This window comes from Electrophorus electricus, chromosome 8 (assembly GCF_013358815.1).
Source record: "Electrophorus electricus isolate fEleEle1 chromosome 8, fEleEle1.pri, whole genome shotgun sequence".
NCBI classification, from domain to species: domain Eukaryota; kingdom Metazoa; phylum Chordata; class Actinopteri; order Gymnotiformes; family Gymnotidae; genus Electrophorus; species Electrophorus electricus.
This window is the reverse complement of record NC_049542.1, coordinates 15,799,886-15,813,760: the sequence shown is the minus strand read 5'-3', so window position 1 is coordinate 15,813,760 and position 13,875 is coordinate 15,799,886. Positions and strand designations below refer to the sequence as shown.

The 13,875-nt window shown below is 45.1% G+C and overlaps 1 protein-coding gene across 1 annotated transcript in view; it reads right to left on the bottom strand.

The window, feature by feature from the left end:
* sdk1a (sidekick cell adhesion molecule 1a) overlaps positions 1 to 13,875 on the bottom strand; it is a 182,030-nt gene that overhangs the window by 51,483 nt on the left and 116,672 nt on the right. The window contains exons 6-13 of the mRNA XM_035528817.1: positions 8,337 to 8,448; positions 7,810 to 8,000; positions 6,099 to 6,182; positions 4,283 to 4,477; positions 2,231 to 2,347; positions 1,382 to 1,549; positions 1,041 to 1,143; positions 460 to 633 (exon numbers count right to left, since the gene is read on the bottom strand). Of these exons, the coding sequence (XP_035384710.1) occupies positions 460 to 633; positions 1,041 to 1,143; positions 1,382 to 1,549; positions 2,231 to 2,347; positions 4,283 to 4,477; positions 6,099 to 6,182; positions 7,810 to 8,000; positions 8,337 to 8,448 (1,144 nt within the window). The remainder of the gene's footprint in view (positions 1 to 459; positions 634 to 1,040; positions 1,144 to 1,381; positions 1,550 to 2,230; positions 2,348 to 4,282; positions 4,478 to 6,098; positions 6,183 to 7,809; positions 8,001 to 8,336; positions 8,449 to 13,875) is intronic.

The following is a 13,875-nucleotide window of genomic DNA, read 5'->3' as shown; positions in this document are numbered from 1 at the left end:
GAAATGTGGCAGGCAGCGTAACAAGCGGCAAGCCTGCACTAAACGGGCTTTGTTTTCCCTCCCTTCGCTGACAGAGAGAGTGCAGTAGAGCAAATGATCACACGGAGAGAGCCTGTCTGAGAGCTAGAGCCCTGGAGAACAGCTCCAGGGCTGTGGGGGTGGAGGGCCGCTGGGGTGAAGGCCTCGTGTCCAACCGGCGCTGGAGCATGGAGGGCAGAGCGGGCACAGCCCCTGACCCGCAGACAGATGGAGGCAGCATGGCTTCAGCAAGTATGGCCCACACCAGCAGGCTGCCCTGGGATAAAACCCCTCCTACAAGCTAAGGTTGGAGGCTGGAAGGAAGCACTAGGAATGTGGTTGATTGGGAAATGGCAGAGGCTGTGCATGAGAAGCATGCTCAGCCGGAAGGTATTAAATAGTCTGGGGGTGTATTCTGGCGGTGTAGTCTGGAGATCTTACATGACTTCCAGACGTGTGGCTTTGGAGTCGTTGCCGGCTGGGGAGAGCACGTCACAGGTGTAGTCACCAATGTCACCTGACCAAGTCTGAGTGATGTGCAGAGAACCCTCCTGCAGGCTGATACGCCCACCTCTGGACTGGCCCACCATCTCGCCATCCTTCTTCCATACAAACCTGCAGAGCAGGGGCAGAGAGTTGCAGGGAGAAAAAATGTGAAAGACAGAGCGGGAGAGAGACAGAAAGACAGTGGGGAATTAGCCAGGGGAGAGACAGGAAGAGGGACAGGAGTGAGTGGGGGAAAAGGGGGTTGCGAGGTTGATAGAGAATGAGAGAGAGAGAGAAAGAGAAAGAGTGAAAGAGTGAGCATGAGAGGAGAGCAGGAGCAGAGAAAGCAAGAGTGCTTCATTACACTGATTTCCTGCATATTAGCTCTGAATTAGCTTTACAGCATAACGGATTGCACTTTGAATCTGCTTAACTGTGCACAGGCTGGCAAGTCCAATTAACATTACTATCAGAAAACATGGGGCAGCTGTCGCCTGTGACCATTTGTGTGTCCAGGCCACTACATCATAACCCACCTCACGGACACGCGTGGGTCGTGTGTAGCACCGCACTCCAAAATGGCTGTGGTCCCCTTGATGACCCGACGGTCTGTAGGAGGCTGGGAAATGTAGGTGCGACCTTGGAGAAGACACAGCATTGAGTCAGCAGGCATATACGTGCTTTGCCAGACTAGATACAGCAACCCAGACACTGTGTAGCTTCCATAGATGATTTTTCCCCTTTCTGTGTGCTGGAGCATTTTTGCTCCAACTACACTGGTTCATGGTCATAAACTCCATCCTGTTCTACTACACAAATAAACTTTATGTAGGTGGTGCAGTGGGCCATGTTGGGGTGGGGAAGCGGTGCTGCTTACTCCACACAGTGAGGTCGGCGCTGGCGTTGACGGTCCCTTCCATGTTGGCAGCATAGCAGGTGTATGTGCCCATGTCCTGCAGCACCACTGGCTGCACCTGTAACCCTCCGGACTCCAACAGTGCAAACCGTGGGATCTTTACCGAGCCACTGGCCAGGATCTGAGCATCTACACACACACACACACACACACACACACACACACACACACACACACACACACACACACACACACACACACACACACACACAGACACACACACACAGTTCAGTACCTCACTTCTGCAGTGACACAACTGATTAACAGGGAATCATGGGTAGTTGTTCAGCTGTGGCTGATTTTTCATTACAAGCATCCCCAGAGGAACATTCTCCTGAAATCGTAGTGAAGCAGGCTACACTTCAACCTGTCTCATTAGGAGAGCTCCACTGGATGTAATTGGGAGGACTTGAAAATGGAAATGACTTTATGAATGAAGCCAAAATAGTGCTAGCACATAAAACATTTGTGTTTATTTTGCATGAAATTATCCTTAAAAATTTTTTTTACAATAAGCTGCAAAAAAAGTAATTTTAATAATGTTCTGAGAAGCATGTAGAAATACACAATCTTGGGAATGTGTTTGACAATTCTGCTGAAGGAACTGATTACGAAGGAAGCTCTCCAGTCAAGGTGACAAAATATGACTCTTGTAAAAACTTGACAAGCGGCGGGAGGATAGATGCAGCCATGTTAGCTTTCCCATTCATACTGGCCATAAAATCGGCTTGACAGGACCTGCTAATGTGGGTGACTGAGGCCCAAACCCAATAGCTCTAAGCTGTGTGGAGCAGGGACACTGATTATTACCTTTCTTCCAGACGATGGCTGGTTTGGGAGCGCCAGAGACCTGACAGGTGAAGGTTGCTACGGTGCCGTCCGTGACAGTGATGTTGGCTGGCGGTGTACTGAAGGCCGGAGCCATACCTGCACGGTGGAACAATACATGTATAATCAAGCAGGCGGCCATGCATCTAACATTGCTTAATGCAGCCTGCTCGCTCGCTCACTCGCGCTCTCGCTCTCTCTCTCTCTCTCTCTCTCTCTCTCTCTCTCTCTCTCTCTCTCTCACACACACACACACACACACACACACACACAGACTAAAGTCCAGACACAAACTTGCACAGACAAATGTATATACGCACAAACACGCACATGTTCACACAAACACACCCCCACACATACAGACACAAACACTTGCATGAACAAATCATTACAAGAACCCAAACAACAGAAAATTTAATTGAAGTCTCATTCTATTCCTGTATCCATCCCACACTACTGTTTGGTATTCTGGGCAGACAGAAATGTGTGTGCTTTTCTACTCTTTTGGCAAATTTGCGTTTCAAATCAGAAACAGTAAGCAACCAGTATGAATCCAATTAGGCTGTTCTGACTGGGCACCATAATGGAGGCATTGCATCAGAGTTGGTAGGTCATTTTATAATAAGTGGAGATGTGGAAATGAATAGGTATATCCATTTGGACTGGCAGCATGTATCTCTGATTGAAAGCAAAACAACGTTATTTGGAGTCAGAGCTGAATTTTTTTGCCATATCAATTTGGAGTCAAGATAGAAAAATGAACCCCATTACAGCTCAAATTGCACCCTGGCTAAAAGGTTACTTTCCCTCAACCTTTTCTGTATATCTTCATAAAGATCGATGAGGTAAGTGCCCCCCCCCACAAAAAAACCAAAAAAACCCAAAAACAAACTAAAATCAAAAACAGTCCTTAAGTCATATTTACGAACAAATTTGGCCCAGTAACATGCACTGTCCCCAGACAACCTACGCACATTTTTGTGCACATACAGGGAGAGATGGCCTGTGCAAACCAGTGCTGGAGAGATTTCCACTGTGTTATGGACACTGCATTTCTGATCCACAACACACACCGATTCAAGCTTCTCAGGCAAGATGTTACTGAGAATGGCTTTGTTCCCTTTTCTAATGGCTCTGCCGGCACAGCGCAACAACAGTTTGGAGCTGTTTCTCTGAAGACTGCATGGTGAGTGGTTACAGCATGTGCCAGGGTACTCACTCACAGCTTTTGTCCTGGATCACATTGACAGGAAACAAATCTATACAGCAACAATACGACCAGGATGGGGTTGAGCTGCCTGATTGAGTCACTGGTCAATGACACGGTTGAGATATATGTGCACTCAATACGGTAGTGTATGGGTGTTGAGATGGTGTAATGGACATCAATAACACGTCTACTGCTCTCTGAGATAACTCACTAGCTGTCGACTATTCTCATATTATTTCACCCAATGGAATATCACCAGCACCAGGCAAAAGACTGACCCCTCTCAAATATAGTTAATGAGGATTATAAGAACAGGTGGACACCCAGAGCTACACTCTTACGGAGACACTGAACACATACAGGGCTCCATTTCTCCTATTCCCTTCCAATAGATTCAGTTATCAGAGGAAATCGTATCTTCTAAAGGTCAATGCTTGAAGTTAACAATCATTATCATAATCCTCCCAGCATGTTCACACAGGGGCGATGTAATTATCAGTGTGATAGGAGTGTTCCTCCCAGACGCCTTGATGGTCTCCTTTGACAGTGGTGAGAGGAGGACTGACGCAGCAAATATTACAAGGTAATCAACACCAGACAGGCCTTTCATGCATCTATTTCTAATCGTCATAGAAGCAAGGCAGGCAGCTGTAGAGCGTGTGTGTGATTGTGCTAGGCTGCAGTGGTGGGGGCAAGCTATCCGTAGCCTGTCACACTTAATGCCCTTTATTATTCCTCGGCTGTCTCCGGGAGCCAGTAATTACAGCCAGACTCGGCCCGGCTTTGCTGAAGAGCCGGAATACAGATTTTCTTGCCCGACTCACTTGTGACGTCCAGGTAGGTGTGGACCTGTGCCTCGCCTGCGGCATTCCGAGCGAAGCACTGGAAAATGCCAGTGTCGTTGGGCTGCAGCTGCCTGACCTGCAGTCCCCCACTGGAGGTGACCTTGTACCGTGGGTTGCTCAGCCTGCTGAGGGGCACTGCATCCTTATACCATTCCAGCTTAGGTGTTGGCACTCCTGAGGGGTTAAAGGTGAAGAGGGGCATGAGGTCAAGGGGCCAGACAGCTTCTTGAAATATATAACAACAAACTCACAGGAAAACGTTTTACCATTCCTCACAGATTCCGGTCTAAAGTCTAAAGTGACATACTCTTTGTATCACATCTACAATACATTCTGAAATATGGAACTCCCAAGTGTCTGGAATGAGCACATTTATACATATAGCACACTCTTCCTACAACTGGACCAATAAAATATCTGATTTTGCAGCTGCTGGTAGTATAGCGGTATTTTGCATACCACGGCACTCTCATTTGCCAGTCCACATTATTGCTCAATTCCCATGCACAGCTCACATAAGCCACTCAATGAAGGGCTTCATGCATGGCTGATTACCCAGCTCAGGTATGTTGGGAACTGAATCAGAACAGAAGTGTGCTTGAAAGGTGTATGGGGAAAGTCTGCCCTGTATGAGATAAAAAGAGCACCACACAAAAATTAGATGATCAGAGATAAACCCTGGGTAGCAGCCACTTTCACAGTTTTAGGAATATTCTGACAGTTTGGAAAGATGCCCTCTTAAGGGATGCTTTGAGTAACAACCAAAAGAGTTGACGGAGGAAATCATCACTTGTAGTGACTCCAGTGCACTTGAAGAGAAAGATACCAGATTGGATTATTCAAACTCATTTAGCTCTGGTTAACGAATACATCAAGTGGCACTCCTTAACACATGATTGAAGGACTTTCCTGCACAGGGTGTTAGAGATGTAACAAACAGGGGAAAGTCAATGAGGCTTTAGACATACATTATAGCCAGTTGCTTGATCCTCAAGGGTTTACAGCTTCTCTCCTCCTGCACCCGAGATAGAAAACTCATCCAAACAATAGATTCTTTTAGAACTTGGAACACCAAAAAAAAAAGTGTGAACAGTCTCAGGCGCCAGACAAAAGGAAAGTAATGGATGGATTCCAGTTTCCATTGTAGAGGATGGGACTGAGCTGGTTGTTATGTATTTTTGCTCAGCTCATGCTCAGCTCAAAAGATCTCACCCCTCTTGCCCAAACTTCTGAAAGTGCAGCATTGTGACACCTGAACACAACACTGACAAATATTGCCAGAATTGTTCTAACTGTTGGGCTGACCTTCCATTTCAGTACCATTAGAAAACTTGATGAGAAAGTGGCAGAGAATATTTCTGGCAGAAAGCCAATACCATTTTCACTGTCCATTTTTTCTCCAACATAATGATAACAGAATTGGCCCTTCCCCATCAACTCCTCGCCTCGCTACTCTGCCAAAAGGCCACCATTCCTCTTATGGGCAACTGACACTGACATTCTCTGAGCCATAATGATTTTATAAATCGCTCCTAACAATTTTCCGATTCCCTCATCAGTGTGCGCCTTCGGGCACGGGTAACCAAAGGGCAGAGAATGCTGTGCTGTTACACGCCTCAGTACAGCAAGTTCAGGCAAAGAAACCAACATGTGTAGGAATACTTATACATGAGGCTGGTGAACCTTGTGTTTTGAATGTTTGGCATGCTACAGGAAAGCCATAGAACATGCATGCAAGCAGGCTGATGATGTAACCTCAAGAACCTTAATTAGGATGGACATATAGAGTGCTGACCTCTAGCTTGGCATGGGATGTCCACGCTCTTCTCCACTTCTCCCATCATCTTCCTCCTGGGCTCGACCGTGAAGTAGGGAGACTCTGCCAGACATTAACAAGCAATCAATGTTGGCCCACTCCATGCTGGTCATTCCATGTGCATGTAGATGTGGAATGACCTGCATAGACTCATTGTTTTCTTGTGATGTCAGGGCAGTTTGGTTTGTTGCACTTGAGCGTATGCCTCTCCTGCGTGTGGGAGTCATGCTGTTAAGGGTGTAAATGTAAGAACGAGTAGGGAGGTGGATGGTGGTTTGCTTGCCTTTCAACTGAACATTTTCCAGCCACTTCTGTTGGCCATTCTTCTGGAAAATGAACAGATGGCTACTGAAATGGTCCAATCATATATCCTATAAGTATTCGGAATGTGATACTTATCAACCACTATAGCTGTGGAAATCAACAAATGTTTCTCTGTTCTTTCTTTTTTCTTCTTGTTCCAGGCTCTCAGACTCATAGAGCATCACTTTCAAAGTGTATTTAAAATGTGTATCTTTCCTTTAAAGATAGCTGTTGTGGTGAAACCCCATGTTTAAGGGACAGGTCTGCTTAGCACAGTCCTAGTTTAAAACATATTATCCTGGCACTCCGATGGAGGAGTGGCCTTTTTTCATATATAACTAGATGAATAAATGCACATTTAGGATCTTGCATGTAACTGAGATAGCCATGCAATCAATCAATGAGCTCCTGACTTATGAGAGATTTCACCCTGACAGGCCACAATTCATCGTCCCATGCCAACTCAACCTCCACCAACACACTCATCCTCCCACAGCTTCTATGCATATTTATAGTACATCTGATGATAATCACATCTCCTTCCAGGATTTCTTACAGAACACTAAATAAACTAAACAAATAAATAAATAATTACTAAACATTAGCAACTCTACACCCACGAAACTTCTGCAGACACACAACTAAAAGTGGTCTTGAATCACAAAACTTTAAAACATGCAAAACCCTACTTAGTAATTCACCAACAGAACTAGCTCTGAGAGCACATAAAATGGGTGTTGTATGACTTAATGATGTAGGCTTTGAAAACTCATAATGTAGTCTGTACCGAAAGGTGGTGTGTCAGTTGCAACAATTCCCTCTCCGGGCTTTTAAGTCAGAGATAAAGCTGGCAGGGACTCCTGATGGTTCTCAGGCTAAGCCACTATATTACTTTATTAAGAAAATTTAAGTAGTAAACAAAGTGCTACAGCCAGAATATTCTGGAAATATATTACATATCAATAAAATAGAGATCACCTAACAAAGAGATTGTGAGAATCTGTAATCATTCTCACAAAGTACATCCCACAAAAAGCTTCAAAATGAGTGCTTTCTTTTAGAGAGTGAAGACAATCACTGCTTGAAAAACAGCCATATGACAACATGTATTTTCCAGCAGGACCCTAATGCACTGCATTACCGAGTGATATTCTTAAAGAGGTGTGTGACTGATGGTAATGCTGCCAGAGCTGCTCGTGCATTGAGGACGGGAGGTATAAAAATGCTCTTAGCGCCGCTAATACACTGTGTAATTTGGATTTTATGCACAGTAATATGGCAGTGTGGCACTCGATTCGCCCTCTGCTCACACCGCAGGCAGCAATGTGTGTCAGAGCAACAGGGCCACCATGGTTCTAGGAGGTGTGACGAGGGGCTGATGAGATACCGATAATAGAGAGGAAGGCTCTAGCCTCAGCGTGCTTCATGCTGCTGTCCAGCAGGGAGGCCTCACACACATACAGGCCCACATCTGCTGAGGTGGGGTTGACGATGGTCAGGCGGCGGCCAAAGGAGCCCACACCACTGGCCACCTCCACACCATTTCTTCGCCACACCAGATTCAACTTCTCCACTGGCCTGGGGTAGGAGAGAGAGAGAAGGGAGAGATGGAAAAAGAGGGAGAGAGAAAGAGGGAGAAGAGAAAGGAAAAGGAAGACTGAAAAGTAGCTTATAATTAATCCCTGAGAATGTGAACAACACAAATGGCTGCACATCTCCCATTGCTACATGAAATGTGTCTAGTTCTCAGATGTGAGTTTTAAAGTTCTTTCCTTAAAGTGGCCTTAAAATGGCAAACCTTTAAGGAGTGGGGTTTGATTGCCTCATGTCCTGTGTAATAGCTGGGAATGGCTGGTAACGAATGCATGCAGCTCTCCTAGATAAAGTGGAGTGCTCCCATAATACCCTGCTCACCGTGCATTAGCCACACATTCCATCGTGGCCTTGCTCACCCCCGCCGTCACCGTGGTGTTCCTCGGGGCGATTACTATCACAGGAGCCACAGGGCCTGCTGGAGCATCTGCATCTAGGGAGGAGACATAGAGGAAGATTAGGTTGAGAGAGACAGGGCCATTGTGAAAGGTGGAGACACATCTCTATGAAACACAGCAGCTCTTTGTGCTTAGCTGGTGTGTGTACATATGTGTCAGTGCTTATTTTGAAATGAGCCCTCTACATGGGTTCATTCCATAAGCTGCACTCATCAATTTATGAATAACCTTTTACAAAACATGCCACCTTAGTTTAACACAACGTAAGGATAATTAGTTCCACATGGGCGAGTGGAGGTTGAAGATCTCTTCAAAGTCAAGCCTCCACACTCAGACTCTCCCGCCAACTCAAGCGCTCCAGAGCAAGCCTAAGCTGATGAGCTCAATTCTTTGTTTTTGTCTGTTTCATATCCAGCCCTCTCACATGAGAGCGCTCTGAATAATTGATCCCTTGACACTAGTGCTATGCTACAGCTCAAAGGTCTGTGGTACCTCTTCCTCCTCATTTGACTGTTACGCTGAATCACTCTTCCATGAAAATGTGCTTTTTTACATTTTTAAAATGAGCCAAGCCTATCTGCATTCTAATTGTGAAAAATTAAAGGGTGACTATTAAATCTGCTTCATTCTTCCAGTAGGGAAATTAGAGAATAGATGAAATATTGAAATCATATGGAAATGAGAGCTTCTGTTATGGAGCTGAATGCAGGAATCTAGCCTTTGATGTTGACTTTGACTAAATGCATGATGGAGGTATGTGAGCTGAACTTTGCTCATTTTCTGAACTTTTCAGTCCTTTTCTAGAGGCTATAATGGACTTTTCAGTCACAAAACATAAACAAAAGGATTATTACCAATTTCTTTTTTTCTGTAACTATATTCATAATACATCAATGCTTTACGTAGAACTGCTTTTACAGAATACCTTATGTGTACCTTCATGTTGAGAAAATACTGTGTGATATGTATGAATATAAGTACATTTATTCAAAGCCTAGTGTACAAACACAAGCACACATATCAAACAGCTCAAACATCACCACTGACTGTACATCAGTAGATGCCTAGTCACAGTCACTTCAGTTGGGCATTCATCCTTCATTTGCTAATAAGCTGACATAATGCACCAGCAAAAGAGTAGTGCCACAAATAAAGGAAATGGAAATACTGGTGGTTTAAATAAATTCTAAAAAATATCTATGAGTAACATTTATGAGTAAAAAAAACAAAGCAATTAGTAAAAATAAACAAACAAATTAATGACATAAATGTAAAGAGCCTTTGCATGTCTAACTCAATAGTGTGATATCACTGTTTGTTGATTACAGGCTTTCTATAATTGCTTTTTTAATGACATACAGTGACAGTCAGTGTTTCTACAAATTTGATACCCCCAATATGCCAAGAAAAGCATTTTGTATTTTGTGACATAATATTGTGATTAATATAACACATTGTTTTGTTCAACCCTATTCAGAGCGGTTATGTGTTACCTATCACAGTCAACACAGTCCAGATCTGATTCCTCTGCCTCAAGTCCTTTCCTATGCAAGGACTGAAAAGCTCTTCACACCAGATGCACATATTAGAAGTCTCACATGTGCTCTTACTGAGCACTGAGAGTGCTATGCCACAATATGTGTGAGGCGTGAAGAGTGTTCGTGCCCACTGATGGGTTCTCTCATCTAAGTGGCAGCTTTGGAGGAATTTTCATTTTTTCCATTGTTGTTGTTGCCTCACGTGGCAATCTCTGTGGTTATATTGCACGTGCCTTTGGAAGGCGGCTGAAACCGCTAGGGATCTGTCCAACAGCAGCATCTCCTGAGCTCTGTGATCTTGTCAGGAAAGATCAGAAGCAGTTTCCTTAAGCCCTCTCCTAAAGGATGCCAAACCTTATAATCTTCAGGGACTATGTCCTTTTTTTCCTCAGAGGCTTCTTGACTAGTCTGTTTTGCAATTTATCCTTGTAAATTATATCAGTTCATGGATATTAAGTTAGGTTATCTCTTTCTCTGAGCTTGTCTGGGTTCTTGGATGAGTCTTGTTCTGGAATAATTTAATTAGTTATATCTGCAGCCTTACACAAAAAGGGGTTACTTTGGCATGGCTTCAACAGTGACCCAATCTACCACACTGCCTGAACGGACTTGATCTACTTGCAAGTGTTCTTATCACCTTCTAGAAGGTTCAAGTCCTCACATAGAAAAAATAAACAAAACTATCTAACCAAATCCCCTATTTTGTCTCTTATGAACAATCAACACGGAGCTGAATTCTCTGTGCTGAGCTCCACCGTTTGTCAATGGAGACAGATTAGTCGCATATTTATTATTATCAGATTAGTTCCATATTCATTATTCGGGCAAATGAAAAGCTTACATGTAACAACAGGGAGCACAGTGGCACACAAGCAGGAGGCAGGGTCAGCCAAGTCTTAGTGTCACCTAGCTTTGCTGGACTCCGTCACTTCAAGAATCAGAATTCCCATCACAGCCCCAGCATTCCACAGGAGGGAATCACTTTGCCTCACCACCCCACCTTCTCTCGACTAGAATAACCCTGCCATTAACAGTAAATCCTGCCATACACCCTCATATTGTTATTTTAAGATACTCAATGTTGGCAGGATCAAAGGACCTTTCCCTTTTTAAAAATTCTAGTTTGGTTGTTAAGTGTCTTACCGTGAGCTCCTCGATTCTTCTTGCTTACTGTCCAGAAGCAGAGGCAAAAAGAGACACAGAGCAGCCAACACAATGAATATATTTCAAAGGAGGTGTTTAGTTGTGATGTTTTGATATGTAACGTAGGCAAACAAATATGGTAAAGAAGCAGCAAGCAACTAACTGAACAGAAAAGTATCAGATCACAAGATGTGCATTAGGTGAGGGCACTGTTGACAACATCTGTTATTCTCTTCCACACAAGGCTTCCATCTGGAAAGTAAAGAACCTATCAGATTTGGATCTGTGTCTAATTAAAGTCGGTCTGCCTTTCAGTGGTGCACACTGCCTCAACAGTCACTGAAAGTTGGCAGGAATTTGGGAGGTAGTAAATTGAAACAGAAGGGCCTTAAATTGCAAAACTGTCCTTGCTAGCCCTACCCACCCCTTCCTGAAATCTGTGTCATACCCTTAATTTAGGCAAGACCTAATGAATTTCACACGGTGTTTGGGAAGGTGATCTGATAGCACTTTTAAATGGAAAAAACAAACGAGGAACAGAACAGATGCAGATTGCTTTGAACCAAAGAAAAAACAACAACAACAAAAAACCCAGCAACAGTAACAAGAGAAAGGCAGACACTAAAGGCATGAAATATTCAATACTTCAGGGACTGGGGAACTTCAAGGCACATGTAGAGTTTCCGTCAGAGCCTACTGTCACACACACACACACACACACACACACACACACACACACACACACACACACACACACACACACACTGACACACACGTGAGCAGGGCTAGATGAGCTTGGCAATATGCACCACACACACCAGAGGATAATAGTGTTGGTCCTGAAGTGTGTCTGTACATTTAGAGATGTCTGGAAGACAAGTTTTTGCCTGCTGTTGCATGGAGGATTTGGAACACTTGTGCAGGATGGCTGGTCAGTGATCCAGATCGTTGCTAGTCAGCAGTCTGCAAGTCCGGTAAGACCGGTGATTTGTAGCGCGGCTTTAGCCTCTCGGCTACTGAGCCAGTGACAGCTGGGCACTAGCCATCCTGTGGTGGAAGGTCTATGGAATGAACAAGCATGCTGCTCCTCCTGTCTGACATGAGGCTTTCCACATAAATTTATTTCATATTTAATGTCACCATTGGTGATTTGTTTCAGAAATGTTATAATCAAAAAAGATGACATTACGAACTGTGTGGATGCAGCTCGGTCTGGCTTGGACTGGCAGCACTAGAACCGCCACAACCTGAAGAGTTTGCACGCCGACCTTGCGACAGCTAGAGTGATCCTTGATTGTGAATGAGGAAGGATGGGTCTCCCTGACGAGCTGTGCTCCTTTGGCTGCCAGGTGTTGACTTAGTAAACGGAGACGATGGCGAGGTTGTCACTGTGGCGGCGGGTGTGTTGGGGGCACAGATCCCTGCGGGCTTGTTCTGCCAGTGCTTTGTCACTTGCTGTGCCAGATGAAGAAGGGCTGGAGGAGACCTCTGCTGGGCGTAGTGGCCTTTCACTTGTCTGCAGGCCCCCGGGGCAGAGGTTGGCTCTCCGCTCCTGTTTAGAGACCCTCATCACAAATGCCTGTAAACAGGGCTGGCGTGGCAGCCTACCATGCAGCTTGTCTGTGGCAGGGCAGGGTCTATATCCATATTCAAAGCCTGTTTGTTTGCTTCCTCACTAGAATCCGCTGGGACGTTGCTGTCGGCTTTCACTGGCGCTCCCTGCCTCTCTACCCTCTGGCCCTGGGGGCAGTTTGCAGCAAGGCTGGCCAACAACAGACTTGCTCAGTTCATTCAGCACGCCACGTCAACATGGCTTCAGCTTTGGAGGATTAAAGACCAGCGATGTGTGTTCCACCTGCAGCTCTTCTCTGTGTTCTCGTCTATCCAGTCCCATCCACTCCATCCACCATATCCCTCCTGAAGCCTCTCCAACCCCTGACATGACCATCCATAGGCATGCTGGCCTTTGATTATGTAAGCCATGGCCACCACATGTACAAATACCAACGTGCTATTCCTGACTCTGACGGTGCTGATAGGCCTAACTGTGTTTGTGTGTGTGTTTGTGTCTGGGTGTGTCTGTGGTGCTCCGTGACTCATGCTTTCTGTTAATGCAGTTGAGTGTGTGGTGTGTGGTGGGCGTAGGGGGTGGGACAATCATGCCTTCACATCTTGGACCTGCGCTTGAATTGCTCCAGTGAAATGAGTGGTGGAGCATCAATCAGAATCAGACACTAAAACCATCTCCTCTTCAGCTGCTCACTATCAGTAACACACCTGATCCCAGGACAGGACACTGCCTTTCACATCTTCAGCTGAAACCATGCGAAGGTGAGATGCATGCTGGTGCACGCATTCCAGTGCTGGATATGAAATGTCTCGTTGAGAGACCAACATTCCCTGTTCATGCTGGTGTAAAATATCAAACACCTCCATGGTCAAATATGCATGGAGGAGAAAAACAATGCCGTTCCTTGGACTGAGTGAGGGAGATTTATAAAAGTGCAGTATTGGCCAGGCTATGAAAAGAGCTGTCAATCATTAGACCTCTTTTTAAGACCAAGGCACAATACACCACAGTTACAAAAAATGCAGTGTGAAGTTAAAAGAATAATAGGGATACTCTTGCTCTGCCTCTGTCTCACCTCCATCACCTCCGCCATCTCCACCACTCGCTATCTCTGCCTGCTGAGATCTGGCAGCATTCCACATGCATTCAGGAAACCAGCATGGGCCCATTAGAAAGCACCTGCATTTTTTGTAGAGTGCACTCTGATGGCA